This window comes from Asterias amurensis, chromosome 7 (genome assembly GCF_032118995.1).
Source record: "Asterias amurensis chromosome 7, ASM3211899v1".
Lineage (NCBI taxonomy): Eukaryota > Metazoa > Echinodermata > Asteroidea > Forcipulatida > Asteriidae > Asterias > Asterias amurensis.
Window position 1 is genome coordinate 19,193,259 of NC_092654.1, and position 16,439 is coordinate 19,209,697.

Sequence of the window (16,439 nt, forward strand, 5' to 3'; positions counted from 1 at the left end):
TCATTTCAAAAGATAGAAGTCTTTGAAGAATTCTTACAATATGGGAGAATTCAGGACACTAGGTGGCAGCAAACCAAAATTTACCTTGTACACGCAGTTCTGAGCATGCGCATATTTTTCAGAACAATGCATTTTAATGCTGGTTCTAATTCCGTCGTGTGTCCCCAAACAGTCCCCCATTATAATTTACAACATTTCTGAAGTCCTATTGCTCAACAACCAAAATTTAGCCCCACAAACACAATGTGTGACTGACAACCACTGTATACTCAGGGGCTTTTTTTTTTTAATTTTCCAATTTTCGATTTGAATAATTATGTCTGGTTCAATGACTTGCTTAGTCACAAGTTCCAGGTTAAATTTGAATTCCTCAGACCCCCCGACTATAGAGACCGTTTCTATGTCCCATGGTTCGGGCAAGCTGTGCGTAGTCATGAGGGAAAACGGTAACACCTTTGTCTCACAGGATTTTGAAATCTTGTCCCCAGAGTGGTAAACTGGTCAGTTGTGGTGTTATCAGTTACTGGCCCAATGCTGAAAACTACTCAACTCTGGCCAGTGGTCCAGTGGGGGGTTCAATCCCAAGCTGGACAGAGTCAGTTGTGGGGTTCTGGCCCAGGGTCAGTTCTGGTGTTACTGGCCCAATGCTAAAACTACTGGACTCTGGCCAGTGGTCCAGTGGGTGGTTCAATCCCAAGCTGGACAGAGTCAGTTGTGGGGTTCTGGCCCAGGGTCAGTTGTGGTGTTACTGGCCCAATGCTAAAACTACTGGACTCTGGCCAGTGGTCCAGTGGGTGGTTCAATCCCAAGCTGGACAGGGCCAGTTGTGGTGTTACTGGCCCAATGCTAAAAACTACTGGACTCTGGCCAGTGGTCCAGTGGGTGGTTCAATCCCAAGCTGGACAGGGCCAGTTGTGGTGTTACTGGCCCAATGCTAAAACTACTGGACTCTGGCCAGTGGTCCAGTGGGTGGTTCAATCCCAAGCTGGACAGAGTCAGTTGTGGTGTTACTGGCTCAATGCTAAAAACTACTGGACTCTTGCCAGTGGTCCAGTGGTCCAGTGAGGGGTTCAATCCCAAGCTGGACAGGCATGGTCAGTTGTGGAGTTCTGGCCCAATGCCACAAAATGTTTGTTTTGACTGGTGTAGCGACTGTCCCTCTCAAACCCTTACATGTACATCTTTTAATTCCTTTCCACCCAGAGAGAAAGAGTTGATGATCGCGCTGCCGAGACCATCCACTTTTGTTTAGAAGATTTACTCCAACGCCTGAACACCTCAAACCATGGAGGAAACAAAGTACCCAACATTATCTTAAATCCAATCCCAGTGGGTATGGAACTTCCACCTGGACGACCTCACATCCTTTCTTCTCTGTCTTGATAGACAGTGACAGTTCCTTTTAGAACATCTTCATGTTTCTTAATTAAAATGTCTTTGGAATAACAGTCCCAGTGAAGATTAAGACCGAAGCCTTATTTTCAATCTTCATGTTTTGAGGTTTTAAGATCCCATCCCTGGTGGGTCTATCCCTACAGATTTGACACAAGAGCGTCTCTTAGGAACGCCTTCAATCTTCGATAAATATAATGTGAAATTTCTGCGACTGTAAGATGAAATCCTCGCCCCCCGAAAAACAAAATATTTGTTAGGTTTCAAAATCCCATCCCTCGAGTTATACGGAAGAGTTTGTTCTCTGAGGAATAACAACTAAAAGCTGATGGGCAGATTTGACGAAGTCATGACAAATTTGACAATATCGAGGCAGGGATTTTCAATTTGATTGACTGTTCAAGATTAAGAAAACCTGACAATATCTAAATGCATACTGACCTTTTTTAGATTCGTTGTTGTGAATATTTTTCTCAAGTAAACTAGTGCAAACTACTTGAGAGTAAAACTTGAAGCTCAAAACTTTTAACTGGACCATAATTTATTTTACAAGACCAGCCGTCGATTTCACCAAACTCTTCCTAGGAACTTAGGAATCATCTTAGGACTTAGGACGGGTTCAGTTCCGTATCCAAGTACAAAGGACGCATTGAACCCATCCTAAGTTAGGATGGGTTGCTCGTCCTTACCCGAGTTAGGATTAATCCTAGCGTTTCGTGAAATCGGCTGCTGAATCTTAAGGAGGAAGAACTTCTACAATGTTTATAACGTAATTTGACCAAGCACTGGAGAAGAATTTGTTATACTCAACAGAACTTTTACCAGTGATAATTACCGGTATCAGAATCAAAGTCCACATGTTGAACGTCATTCGTTTTAAGTGAGGAATTATTTTGCTATCAACACTGTATAGGGCCTACTCAGTACTTTCCTGAGTCATGTGAAAAAATATCACACCCGAGTAACATGCCTGTGATATTTGTTCACACGACTCGGGAAAGTACTGAGTATACAGTGCTAACACACATCGGTGAATAGGTAAAAACCAAAATTAATATTCTTTATCCCGATGCAAATGTAACATCTATTATATGAGGTGTTAGTTATGGTTTTTAATTGAAAAAAAAAAAAGCCACAAGACCACCGGACTTCTCTAGTCTTGAGTTTACTCGCTCAGCGCTAAAATCACTTGCCTCAGGCTTGCAGTCCAGGGTGAAACTGTATTCTTGAATATGTGCAGTGCATTTGTATGGTAATGTATGTACTTCTTCCACAATAGTATGTAGTAGCACTCAATGTTGGGATGGCTCTAACTTTGTTTCTTATTTTTAACTCTGAAGTCATTTACTTTGTATTGAAGAATTTTAAAAGTGGTATGATTATAATCTCAACCTCGGACAACATTCTCATTAAGGTTACCAACCAAGAACTCAAAACAAATAAACCTTGGCGACATTCTACTTAGGGTTACCAACCAAGAACTCAAAACAAATAAACCTTGGCGACATTCTACTACAAGTTACCAACCAAGAACTCAAAACAAATAAACCTTGGCGACATTCTACTTAGGGTTACCAACCAAGAACTCAAAACAAATAAACCTTGAACAACAATCTACTTAGGGGTACCAACCAAGAACTCAAAACAAATAAACCTTGGCGACATTCTACTACGGGTTACCAACCAAGAGCTCAAAACAAATAAGCCTTGGCGACATTCTACTACGGGTTACCAACCAAGAACTCAGAACAAATAAACCCTGAACAACATTCTTACTAGGGTTACCAACCAAGATCTCAGAACACACATTAACGGGAAAAAAGCGAATCTCCTCTGAATGTTTGAGAGACAGGCATCAAGGCTAATCTTCTTTTGGGGCTGTCAAACTTTCCTCTCTTCAACATCTTAAATGAATCCTTACACAAAACCATCAAACCCAGTGTCTCTACAGCCGTCAAGAAACGCTAAAATGACGCCAATGTCTAAGTAATGAGCCTTTCCCTCTCACCTCGTCAACTTCTGAGGTTTCCGGGTGCCATTTTTCACACATCTGACATTAAGCCTGGCTTTCAGAACATTCAGTAGGCTTAGGGGTTTTTTTTTCAGACGGGCGTAGAACAGGTTGATGCTACGTATTTCTTTTAATTGCCACGATCTGGGCACCTGGAAGAGGCGTGCTGGATTAAACATGATAGAGTAGCTACAGGGCACGAGACCTAACAGCAGGCCTTAAAAATACCCCCACGGAGCCACGGCACCCACACCAACTACTGTGCGATGTCCTGCCCTTTGCAAAGTTCCCATACAAATATAAATTTTCCTCATAGAAGTGTCCGATACCACAGAAAATTGATAGAGTAGCTACTACAGCAGGCCTCCAAATACCCCTACGGCAGTGCTCTGGGTTTTGCTGTGCTGCCCTTTGCAAAATTCCAATACATTTTTAAATTTTCCAGGACAATGTGCCCCTTACCAGAGGCAAATTGCTGTGCCCTTTCAAGAGCAAAGTTTAATGCCCGTTACTACGAATACTACATGATTACAGATGAGGAAACATCAAGAAGATGTTCCCTTTTGTGGATATTTCCAATACGTATAGGTTTGTTGGATGCAATGGTTCATCCCTTCATTCAATGGCAAGCTCTATCACTTGGTACAAAGAAAATGTCCCAACTGATGGATTGGCTGTCATTTTCCCCCCTAAAAAGTCAGACTAAAACGCTGTTCATTGTGTACTGCTGTACATGTGCATATGGGATTTGTTAACCAGCTTTCACTTTTTAACTAAAGCTGCCCATACATGTACACATTTTTATGTGTGTATAGTTTTTGAGTTGGGCTGTTCTTGGTTATGATTAAATTACATCTACATGTAGTTCATTTGAGGTTGTACTTTGTCTTTCAGTGTTAAGATTATATTATGAAGCCATTCAACATCTAAAAATTGTCATTGGAGTGGGTGGGTGATTTTTTTTTTTGAGCCTTCATGCGCAATCACAACCCTGCCCAGTTAACTCCCAACTGCAAATGCATCAAGAAGTGTTTTACAGTATTTCAGCAGATGCACACCCCTTTAGCGAAGCACTCCACATTTAAGTGGGTTTTTTTTTCAGAACTCATTTTAAGTGTGAGAAAATATCCTCTCTATTATGCGACTGAACAGTGAGAGTCTGCTTAGAAAAAAAAATGAAACAGTTGGTTATAGAATTAAAACAAATTGTACCTACTTTTTCTTTGCCCTGAGAATGTTGGCAACATCGGCACATAGAGAGACGACGCCCTTTCGGCTACTGTTGACGACCAACGTCACCGCTTTAGCGGCCACATCCTTGTCTTCTACAAGATTGTGAATCTCAAGACCACTCCCTGTTCAGAGAAGAAAAATATTCTTAATTTTGGTTCTTTGCCCGTACACCGATGTGTGTTAGCACTGTATACTCAGTACTTTCCCCAAGTCCTGTGAAAAAATATCACAGGCATGTTACTCGCGTGGGATTCAAACCCATGACCCTTGCAATTCTAGAGCAGTGTCTTACCAACTAGACTACCGAGGTTGCCCGGTAGCTAAAATATTCTTATTTTATTTGATTACACATCTAACACAGCACAATTAGCGCCAATAACAGGAAGAATAGGAAACAAGAAGAAATATTCAACTATGTGTGTCAGCACTGTATACTCGGTTTACCAAGTTCTGTGAAAAAAAACACAGGCAAATATCACAGAACTCAGAAAATTACTGTGCATACTGAGTAATACCATAGAGTAAAGACAGCCTCTGTCCTTACTCTATGGTAATACACATCAGTGTAAAAATAATTTAAAAGCAAAATCAAAATCCTGGTCCCCGATGCAAGAAGTGTGAAAGGAAAACCCCCAAAGGGGAAAAACCCCACGCAAGGACTAAAAACCAAAACCACAAGGATTGGGTCTGAGGTGGGATTCGAACCGAGATCCAAAGAGGTAAAAGGCAGGGGGAAAAAACACTCAGCCAACCTGATACCCATCCTCTACTTTCCAATAATCACACCATACGTCCCATTTATGTAGCATCTTCTAATGGTTTACAAGGTGCTGCGGCACAATCAGAAGACACTGCCAGAAACACCGGGGCAAACCTCTTCTCTTTCGCATTAAGTGTAACTGATGGGCCCTTTTACATGCCTTACTCGATAAACAGGACCAATGGCTTCGAGTCCCAACCAAAAGACAACGCAAAAGGCTCTAATGGTTAAGTTTCTTGCTTTTAAAAGGACAAAAGTGGGACTCGAACCCACATTCTGCTGATCATTAATAAGATTAACACCAGACCTTGAGTCCAGTGCTCGAAGTTGCAAGATAATAATGGAAGAAAAAACACCCCACCGTTGTCACACAAAGTTGTGTGCTTTCAGATGCTTGATTTTGAGACCTCAAAATCTAATTCTGAAGTCTCAAAATCAAATTCGTGGAAAATTACATCTTTCTCGAAAACTACGTCACTTCAGAGGAACTGTTTCTCACAATGTTTTATTCTATCAACCTCTCCCCATTTACTCGTTACAGAGTAAGGTTTTATGCTTATAATTATTTTGAGTAATTACCAATAGTGTCCACTGCCTTTAATATGAGAGTTGTAAACATTACTACACCCTGCGTTTGAATATTAGTGCACCATAAAACTGATTTTAGTATAAAACATCCCTCTTTGTTTTTGTCAGGTACGTGGGTATGCTTTCCTATTTCATATGTGCACACTCATCAATAATGAATTGTCACGAATGCTCTGGTACATGTAGTTCACACATTATATGTGACTTCTAGTTATCTGAGTTTTCAATCAAACAAATAAATAAATAAATAAACTTAAAAGTTAAAGAAATTGCAACGGATTGGTTCAAGGATTAAAAACATATTTATTTAATTTTAGCCTGAAAAATAACTGATTATGAAGTTCATCTGACAGCATATCTTTTCTGTGAAATATTTCCCTCTGAAATGAAGTCACTTTCGGGAAAACTGTATCTGAGAGCCTGAACTAAACGCATCAGCTGATTTCTGTTGTTAAAACCAAGTGGCCAATTTCCCTCTTTACACGGAAAACAAATCCATTTTCATCCCCAATAACGATTTTCTCAGCGTTTAAAACAAGTTAACACTCACCCTCGTCACTGTGTAAATGCAAAGGTAGCTTCAATAAATCCAATGTTAAATCCGATGGCAAGGACTCTGAAAACTCAGACGACATCATTCTCTTATTAAACACGTACCTCAAGACATTCTAAAGGTAAAAAAAGTACTTCAACGTTCCGTTGGCTTTCTGCTGAATGTCCAACTCAGTGCTAACGACCCTGGTGGGTATGCAAACTACAGTTCCATCTCTAAACTATAAAGCAACACAACTCAAAATAATTTGGTTGTGGTTTTTTTTCCAGTACTCAGAAGTAAAACTGACAATATAAACTGATCAAGCAGAAGAACACACAAGTCTTATTTTCTCTGAAGAAAACTCAAAAGACAACAGTCCACGGGTTCAATACATGTATCAGCCACACAGTTTAACAGTTGTTTTGGAAGTTCAGTTTGGTAGAGACGCAAGCACACAGTCTATTCCGACAGCCTTTTTACCACTGTTACGGTTGGCTGCTAATTTTCAGCTCCGCGATCCAACACAAACATCGTATATGTACAGTCTTCATTCCAACGATGCATATAAAACCAGCAATGGGTGTAAAGTCTTCATAGAATTTCCAAACACCAATGAATTTTATAATCTATACAATCCAGCGCCGCATACTCTGTGTTACTCGCTTACAGTCTAAACCTGGTAAAAACAGTCGTTCTTATGGCACACCAATGCTACAGAAGCAACACTTTGTTCCCCTTAAAAAGCAACACATTGAAGATAAAAACTACTAAAGCGTAGCGAGTCGCTCCAATCCACTTTCACTGTATACTTGTAAATCCAGTGAACAACATGCCGGAGAATTACCATTACAACCATCCGATAGATGACATGCAAATCCCTCTCATCGCCGTGTCGGGGTTCGTTCAGTCCGTCCGCTACTTTGCCAATTGGAGGAGGACCACGAGCGGTGAACACCTATCCATTAATCCCACCACCACACACAAAGTTTTTTTTCTCTCTCGTTTTTTTTTTTTTTTTTTTTCACGACTACTTAGCAATACCCTACAACTGCCAGGGCCAGTCAGTAGCTTGGCAACTCAGGTGGACGAGCAGAGAATAGATCAATACAGTTTGCAATCAAAGCAGAGGTCTCTGCCTGTTCCTGTATGAATAGGGGAGTTAGACAATCAAGCTGTGCTTAAGCCAGCTTAACGTCCAGTCCCCATGATGGGAAAGTAAACCTTAAGAAGTAGGCCTAGGACATATTAGTACTGTGTCTAAACTGAGTATTAACACCTACCTCTATATAGCACTTTGGAAATTGATACCGTGCCGGTTTTTAAACTGTCATGCGAAAGAAATATAGGTTCATCAAAACATCTACTGTGCAATATACTGAGAAAAATAGAATTAACTGTTGCAAACTGCTCAACCAAAAGGACCTAACAGATGGTTAATGGCCTGTCGTTTCGACCCTAGCAGAGTCTTTCTCAAAGGCTTATGACTCAAGTTGGGGTCGAAACTTCAGGCCATGAACCAGGCTTGATACTACACAGAGGCAACGAAGGCATTTGCCTCCATGCCCTCTGGTCATTGCCTTTGTGCCCTTGACAGGAGAAAATGCCTTGGTGCCCTTGCCCTTTCAATGTATTATCAGGACCTACGTATTCATCCTAGGTCTTGTAGGTTCCACAACTTAAAAGCTGGATGAGCTTCCAATTTGACATAATGTCAAAATGTGTAGAATACTTTTGGAAAACATGAAGACAAAACAACAAATAGAAAAAGACCTTCCAAACACATTTTGGGGGATACAACTCAACTGAAGTAAAATATAGGAGTACTTAATTTACATTATGTCGAGTTAAGAGTTTCCGTTTTCCTTGTTAGCCAACCCTCTCGGAGTTTTAAGTCGGCTTAGGCTACGGGCTGGTCAGGTCAATTACATTTCATGATTTTTTTTCCTTTTCAAAAGCTACTTTCCTTTTTGCTTTGTTTGACAGTTCCATCTAAAGGCGTCTACAATGTTAACACCATAACTACAATGCGTATTTGAATACTTGTGATTTCAATGTTGATCGAGTACGCCTAGGACGTACAATTAAACATCCGTGCCCCCCAGCCAAGATCAAAATATAAATCCTGCAATAACCCGAGAAAGCATGAATGAAATATTTCCTCTCTCCTCGACTAATACTGGGTTTATTACAAAGTCAGATGCAATTTTTTTTTTTCAGGATACATTAGACAAAAACATACCATGATTTGTAAATGCTTTTATTATTTGCACACAAATATACCGCCGAGAGAAAAGTCACACAATTTGGACAATTTTAACCGTTTAATTCGCCCAAAAAGGTATTTATTAATGGGAATAACAGTGTTCGTACCCCGTCTTCACTGCGTGGTAATGACCTTGGTTGGTGGCTGGCGCTGTTAACGGACCGAGCCGGAGGCTCGGTCCGTTAACAGCGCCAGCCACCAACCCGGTCATTACCACGCAGTGAAGACCGGGTACGAACACTGTTATTCCCTAACTGTAGCATTTCAAAATCGAGGGCACCAATGCAATGATCAGGGAGCATAGAGGCAATCGCCTTCCTTACCTCTATACATTAAGTATCAGGCCTGGAATTTGGAAATGAGTGAAATTATTAATTTTGCTCTTTTTCTCACTATTATTGCCTCGTGACGCCAACGACCGATTGAGCTTAAACTTTCACAGTATTGTTACTTCATGTACATCTTGGGTCACACAAAGTGTGGATACTTGTCTTCAACAATCACCAACATTGGCCACCGCGCTTTAACACAAGTGTAACTGCACTTTAGTCTGAAGTTCTACAATACAACATTAGACCCAAAGTCAACACTGCCTTTAAAAATAAGTGTAAACAAAATATTACACATTCTTAAAATGACAGGGGACGCACAAACACATACGTTTCAGGATCATAGGTCAAAGTGAACACAGAGCACAATCACAACACCATTTTTAATACAAAACTTTCTCTAATTGTGAACGCTTTTTAAGGTGGTATTTTTCTGTCAATCTTACAGGGTAGGGATTTATTGTGATAAGGGACCTTTTTCATTGGTTTGTAAGGGACCTTTTTCATTGGTTTGTACACAGTTCAGTGTCAGTCCGACTATTGGGTATGGTGTACTTTTTTGGGGTGGCTTGGAATTTACTTTCTGACCATTGTTGTCAAGTCGTTAACACTACAAATTTCTTTATCCTTTATCTTTCTTTGTGTTTCTCTTTCTATTTTTTTGATCCAGAGATGAAACATGACCTGTTACTGAACTCAGCCTCATTATTGTCACTATACATGACAAGCACAGTTGCAAGGCCAATTTCATTTTAAAAAGGGCAATTCCATTGGAAAATATTTAAGTCTATGGGAACTTCTTATGGGGCACCAAGGCCAAGACCAGGGGAAACAGAGGCCATGGGCAACGTAAGCCATTGCCTCCCCGCAGCCTACTACATAATTCCAGGCCTGCCATTTTACGAAGGCCACAAAGTGCCCTTTGCAAAATGGAAATGGCCTTGCCCTCTCAAAGATGAAATCACAGGCATGGTACGTGGATCATGGTTTTATCTACAAAATTAACATAATGTCACATTCATAAAGTACTTCTGTTTCTTTTCTTTTTTTAAATTGTAGTATGAGAACAAGTTGAAAAAAAATAGCGATATGTTGCTAAATCAGTTTTTTTCGTCTCCTGAGTTGGAAATTATTTTTGTGAAATTGTTTTACTCATTTCTAAAAAAAATGCAGCACTTCAGAAAGTAACATTTAATGAAAGCTTTCTACCACCATTATCTTTAAACCATGTAAGTTTGATGTAAACCTGTGGACATTGTGTTGTGTTACAAAAAGTACCCAAACTCTTTAAAAACTCTGTTATCATACACCAGGAAGTGCACTTCAATGCAAATGCCCATGTGTACTGTACCATAGCAAATTCTACACACAAACAGATCTATTTTTAAAACATCTCCAAGAAGGGGTTAGGACACCTCAAATAAAAAGTCTCTCCCGACAGACCCATAAGAAAACTTTCTAAATCGGACATCCACTTGGGACAATACAAAAAAATCTACATGTTGCACGATCAGCGTTATAGGCATATCAGCACGTATAGATGCTAGAAAATTTTTTGAAAACTTTCCAAATCGGACATCCAACTTGGGACAATACAATGAAAATGTTGCATGATCAGCTCATCGAGGCAGTTCAGCATGCATAGATTTTAGAAAACTTTTTGAAAACTTTCCAATTTGGACATCAAACCAACTTGGGACAATACAGTGAAAATGTTGCATGATTAAGCAGTTAGGCACACATAGAAAACTTTTGGCAAACTTTCCAAATCGAGTGTCCAACTTGGGACAATACAGTGAAAACTACATGTTGCACGATCAGCGAATTAAGGCATTTCGGCACTTATAGATATTATAATGTTAACGTCCAGCCCATTCAGGTCCAATCACCCGTCACACCATAGGGCAATAATCTCCACCACTGCCTTCCTCAACAGAAAGACCCGACTATTCTCTCATTTTTTTTCAGAGTGAAAAAAATTCTTTCCAAAAGCTTTTTTTCTACCAGTGCTTAAAAAGGATTAGTGCCAACAAGCCTTGCCGAGATATACATACAGCATCAATGGGAGGCTTCTAAGAGTTTAAAAGAGGAGAGAGGGGATGGTACCCCTGACAAAAGACTGCAGTTCTATGGCTCCAGCTACACCAACTACTCTACCACCATGGGCTATTTTAGTCTCTCTCATAAAAAAACCAGATCCAAAGCAACCTCAGCGATGAATCAAAAAGCTGGATTTTGTGAGAGAAGGAGAGAGGAAAAGTGTTTTACGAGTAGAAGCTCGAGGATTAACTCCTCCCTTAGGAGTGAGACTCTGAGAGGAGATTGGGAACTTGAAAAAGGAGTTAAGACTTTATATTAAGAATCCCGCGAGGGCATTTGCAAGTTTGGCAAAGAAGCAAAAAGTGAAACGCATCAATTTGCCAAAATAAATAATACAGCATGTTGTGGCCGATTGGTTAAGAAGAGCACCAGACTCAGCCTCTTCTGATCAGCAGAGTGTGGGTTCAAGTCTCGGTCATGGCACTTGTGTCCCTGAGCAAGATACCTTTACCTAGTTGCCCTGTTATTTGGACATTTGGATGGGACATTAAGCCATAAGTCATGTCCTGTGTCCTAGGATGGGTAGAGCACTCTAAAGAACCCAGAACACTTATTAGGGTAGAGAAGGGGTTAACCACAGTGCTTCTGGTTCTCACAACAAGCTCCCTTGCTTACTATACTCTAAAAACTCAAGACTTGAATCCAACACTTGCATGAGTTTGGTGAGTGACTACACTTTGAAAGTGTTAAATCAAGCGTTTTGTTTGTTAATTCTAGCATTTTTGATCCAACACAAAACGGGTTATTTCAACATTTCTCTAAAAAATTCCTTTGAATTGTTGGATCAGCTTTTAACGTTAACCTGGCACTTAAATTGTTGACAGAATACTTTAAAAGGCTGGATTTAACATATAAAATGCTGGATTCAACACTTTCAAAGTGTTGTCACTCACCGAACTCATGCAAGTGTTGGATTCAACTCTTTAGTTTTAGAGTGTAGTTTTCTCAGGTGTGCGAGCTACAACGATTACGTTCACTTATGAGGCATCCTTGGTTTCATTTCCAGAAACATATTAGCGGTGAAAATAACGACAATAATATTCGCATTTCAAATTCTTACCCTACTTCTTAAAGGAAAACAAGAACATTCGACGAGGTATCACTTGATCGATTTTACCCTGCTGCCAATACTGTAGAAACTACATTTAAACCACGACCAAAAGGTACAACAAACTACAAAACCCAACTGAAAAAAAAAGTCACCCAGATTTTGCAGAAAGGAGATTTTCTTACCAGTGAACATTGTATGTAACACCATTCCAAGCGATCTCTAGAAGTTGAGCGACAAGCCTTGCCTTGATTGGAAGTCTGTTCTATCCTAACCGAAACACGCTGCTCTCGAACTCGGGTAAAAATGGCCGACTTTGGCTGTGACAAGCTTCTAATAATAATGTTGTAGGTTCACTGGGATACTCAGTATGTCACATACATGATTGGCTGGATGGGTGAGGAACATACTATGTACAGAAACCCCCTGTGGCTAGGTCCATACTAAGTGGGCTTGCCTGCTACTTCATGTACTACTGCTGTTACAGCAACCAATATATGATTATATATTATTGCCAAGGCATTGACTGCCTGGGGCTTGTCACAGAAGGGTTGGGCCCTGTGTAAATATGATGATGAAAACGAGTACATTTCAGTTTCTTTTTAAAGGTAGGTACGACATCGAGTGAGTTTCGACTGATTTTCGGCAGAAACTTCATCATTGCAAACCCACTGTGAGATTTCCCTTTATCTATACACAGAACAAACAAGAACATTTGTTGCTCACTAATTAAAACTCCATTTGAGTAGGGTACCCTCTGCTGGGGGCCGAAAGATACGGTAGGTAATTGGCCAATCCTGGGTGCCGCACATTTACGTGCATTTTTCATCATTATGTAATAGTTTTACCTGCCACTATTTTTACTGTTCTCAATCAATTTTGAGTAATAAAAAAAAATTGAATTTCTTTTTTTTTTCAGGAAAAAACAAAAATGGAGTTCCGGATCAAAACGGAGAAATCTCAACCCTGAAATAGAGTTGTAACCTTTGACCTATGTGTTGCTGAAGCAGCAGCTGCTGCATGAATAAAGGCCCATTTCATGCATGTGACTCCTTTGTACAGCTCCATTGAGCATGTCTAAAAGTAGAACATATAAATATCAAATTGTTCACAGAATAAGTGATATTATATCCCACTGAAATGTTGTGTGTTCTCTACAATTATGCACTCCTGATACTTATGTAAAGGTGGGAAAGTTATTCCACACTAAGGCCACATAATTTAAAAAAATGGTTGATCATCCCCGCCCCCGACCGTTCAAAAAAACCCGACCCCATTTTATTTTTATTTTTTCATAAAAAACAACCTTTTCAGCTGATATTTTTTTTCAAAATGTACAGGTTTGAAAAGATGTTTAAAGAAGGTTTTTATTTATGTTGGCAAAGCAAGAACAATTCTTCAAATATTTACTTGGGCTACACTGTACTTAGTTGTTTGAAAAAGTTTACAGAAAATGTCATCTAGGAGTTAAATTTGTTTGACAAAACTATTGAAAACATCAAAAAGACACAAACCCTCTGTTTTATAGTGATTGTGATGATTTCTTTAAAAACCTCCCTCCCTCCCCCATTCGAAAAAAAAGGACGATCAACAATTCTTTTTTTATGTGGCCTAAAGAAATCCTCTATGAGAGACACTTCAATCTGTACTTGAACAGGGCACCAAGACAATGACAAAGATCAAATTTTATAAATTACTGATTACAGCTAATTTCTTCGCTAGGCAAAAAAAGTGTGGGCACCAGTTGCAATTATTAAACATTGTGGAATTTTGGCTGGTAACCAGCTAGCATTTTCTATGCTTAATTTGTCCAACTTAATTGCATCACGTACTATGACCTACTGGCAGCCTGAAGCTCATTATGGAAAGTTCCTTAATATTCAAGACAAATTTGTCTAACCCTTTCCTTGAGAGAAATTTAAGACCTTCAAATAAAGTTGTTGTCTTTGCAAACATGTAGGTTCCACCTTTCTCTATTGGCTCCGCACACCCATGCCATTGGGGTAGTGTTACTGTTAGGGCATTGACCAGGAGGCATACAGTTCACTGGCTGCAAGGTATGCTGTGCCCATCCATACTCCCCATCTTCGCACTTGTCATGATCTACGTGATCTATGACCCACTTTACCAAGTCGTTGGAATTTTGTTTTTGCTGGGGAGAAGCAAATTACAACGCTGTGTATATATCTTTTGTGTACAGGTTTGTCTGATTTCCAGTCATTACATTCCTGATATTTGTTGAGAAAAGAAAATATATATAAAAAACTTAACCATATTCAAAAGAATTGTTGACCTCACCACGTTTTAACAGTACTGGCTTTTTGGAATTTTTAAAACTAAATAAAAAATAATGATCATAAAAACTTACTTGGGGGAGAAGCACCAATAGCACAAACTCTTTTGAGAAAAGATTCCCTTAGTAAGAAAAGTGTTATGGTTTGGAAAACTTGAAAAACATTTGACTCTGAAAAACAATTCATGCGTGAATCATTTCTCAGATTTCTGAGGGTTGGTGTCAATTTACATTCTGCTTCAGCCAGAGATGCAGTTGATACCATACAGTTATACATAAGAACTAAAGGGCGCACTGGTGATGCTGCGTGCACAAACGCAATGGGACCGCAAGGAGACTCGCACGCTATTCTGTAAGATGGAATTTGTACGCATGTTGAATGTGAAATACACGACTGTGTTGATGTAAATGCGCCCTATGTGATGCTATTTTGTCATTATAGAGAATGGCAGCACATCGGCCCAGGTATCTAGGCTTGTGCGCCCTCTAGTTCATGTATCAATTTTTCTCAGCAAGTAAACACTGTAATCAGCTGATACATTTACGTGTGACTTTCATTGTATCTCTCTTTACAATTTTGCCTCAAAACAAGGTACAACTTTCCTTTGACCCTCCCTTTAAAGGCGCTAGACATACTCAGTAATCAAAATAATTGTCAGCATAAAAACTTACTTGGTAACAAGCAATGGAGAGCTGTTGATAGAATAAAACATTGTGAAAACTGGCTCCCTCTGAAGTAACGTAGTTTTCGAGAAAGAAGTAATTTTTCACTAAAATAATTTAATTTGATTTCAAGACCTCAGAACTAGATTTTGAGGTCCCAAAATCAAGCATCTTAAGGCACACAACTTTGTAAGACAAGGATGTTTTTCCTTCCATTATTATCTCGCAACTTTGACAAACAATTGAGCTCAAATTTTCACAGGTTTGTTATTTTATGCATATGTTGAGATACACTAAGTGAGAAGACTGGTCTTTGACAATTACCAAAGGTGTCCAGTGTCTTTAACTTAACCCAGGATGCAAACATGAAAACAAAAACGCATGACAGCTCTGCCTATGTGTCCCGTGGATAATTCTGATAATTGCTCACTGAAATTCCAAACCTCCATCCCAACAGAAAATACAAAGGGAAACCTCGTTGGTTAAAAATAAACGAAGCAATCAGGCGATTTCATGCCTGTCTGACTACTTCATTCATTTGATGGATGAGTCTCTTATTTGCATCCATCTCTTTTATTTTCGTCTTGAAGACGCCTTTTTCTCCTCTATTATTCTTTTGAGTTGTGGGTCTCGGGAGTTGAGTGAAGCCTTAATACAGCCACCAGTCAGTTGGTAGTCAGTTGTTTATATCAAAAATTGTGTATGGGCTCTCAATTCTAGTGTATCATGCCTGTATGCTTTCGTTTTTGAAAGGGCAAGGGCACCAAGGCATTTTCTCCTTGGTAAAGGGCACCCTATCAGGAAATTGTAAATTTCTACTGTAGCATTTCAAAAGCGAGGGCACCATTCGAATGACCAGGGGGCATGGAGGCAATCGCCTTCGTTGCCTCCATGAAGTATCAGGCCTGTGTATGCAGAATCTCAACAAAGACCCTTACAAGATTGATAATTCGTTCAGGAACGAGTACATCTGATGACATTGTATTTCACGGATCCACACCCTACACATACTGTAAACACAAATAAAATATGTCTTTATTGTCCCACTTGGCCCCCATACAACAAAACTATCTGGTTAGACCAACTGATGTTGTTGTTACATGTCCTTCCAACAGGTAATGCAAAAAGGTTCAAAATATCATGATACGGAGTTTGTGAAGACTTCCTTATTGATAAGTACAGTACACTTTGAGACACCTGCAGACACCGGATGTCCTTATAGTA

General features: G+C 39.6%; 1 protein-coding gene across 2 annotated transcripts in view; it reads right to left on the reverse strand.

The window, feature by feature from the left end:
• The window catches only part of LOC139939945 (uncharacterized), a 46,816-nt gene that overhangs the window by 19,669 nt on the left and 10,708 nt on the right, over window positions 1-16,439 (reverse strand). Inside the window, exons 1-2 of one of the 2 annotated variants that reach the window (XM_071936114.1) lie at window positions 6,535-7,519; window positions 4,620-4,758 (exon numbers count right to left, since the gene is read on the reverse strand). In XM_071936114.1, the coding sequence (XP_071792215.1) occupies window positions 4,620-4,758; window positions 6,535-6,622 (227 nt within the window). In that variant the 5' untranslated portion in view covers window positions 6,623-7,519. Of the gene's footprint in view, window positions 1-4,619; window positions 4,759-6,534; window positions 7,520-16,439 lie in introns of those variants that run through there. The other variant, XM_071936113.1, reaches the window with a different exon arrangement.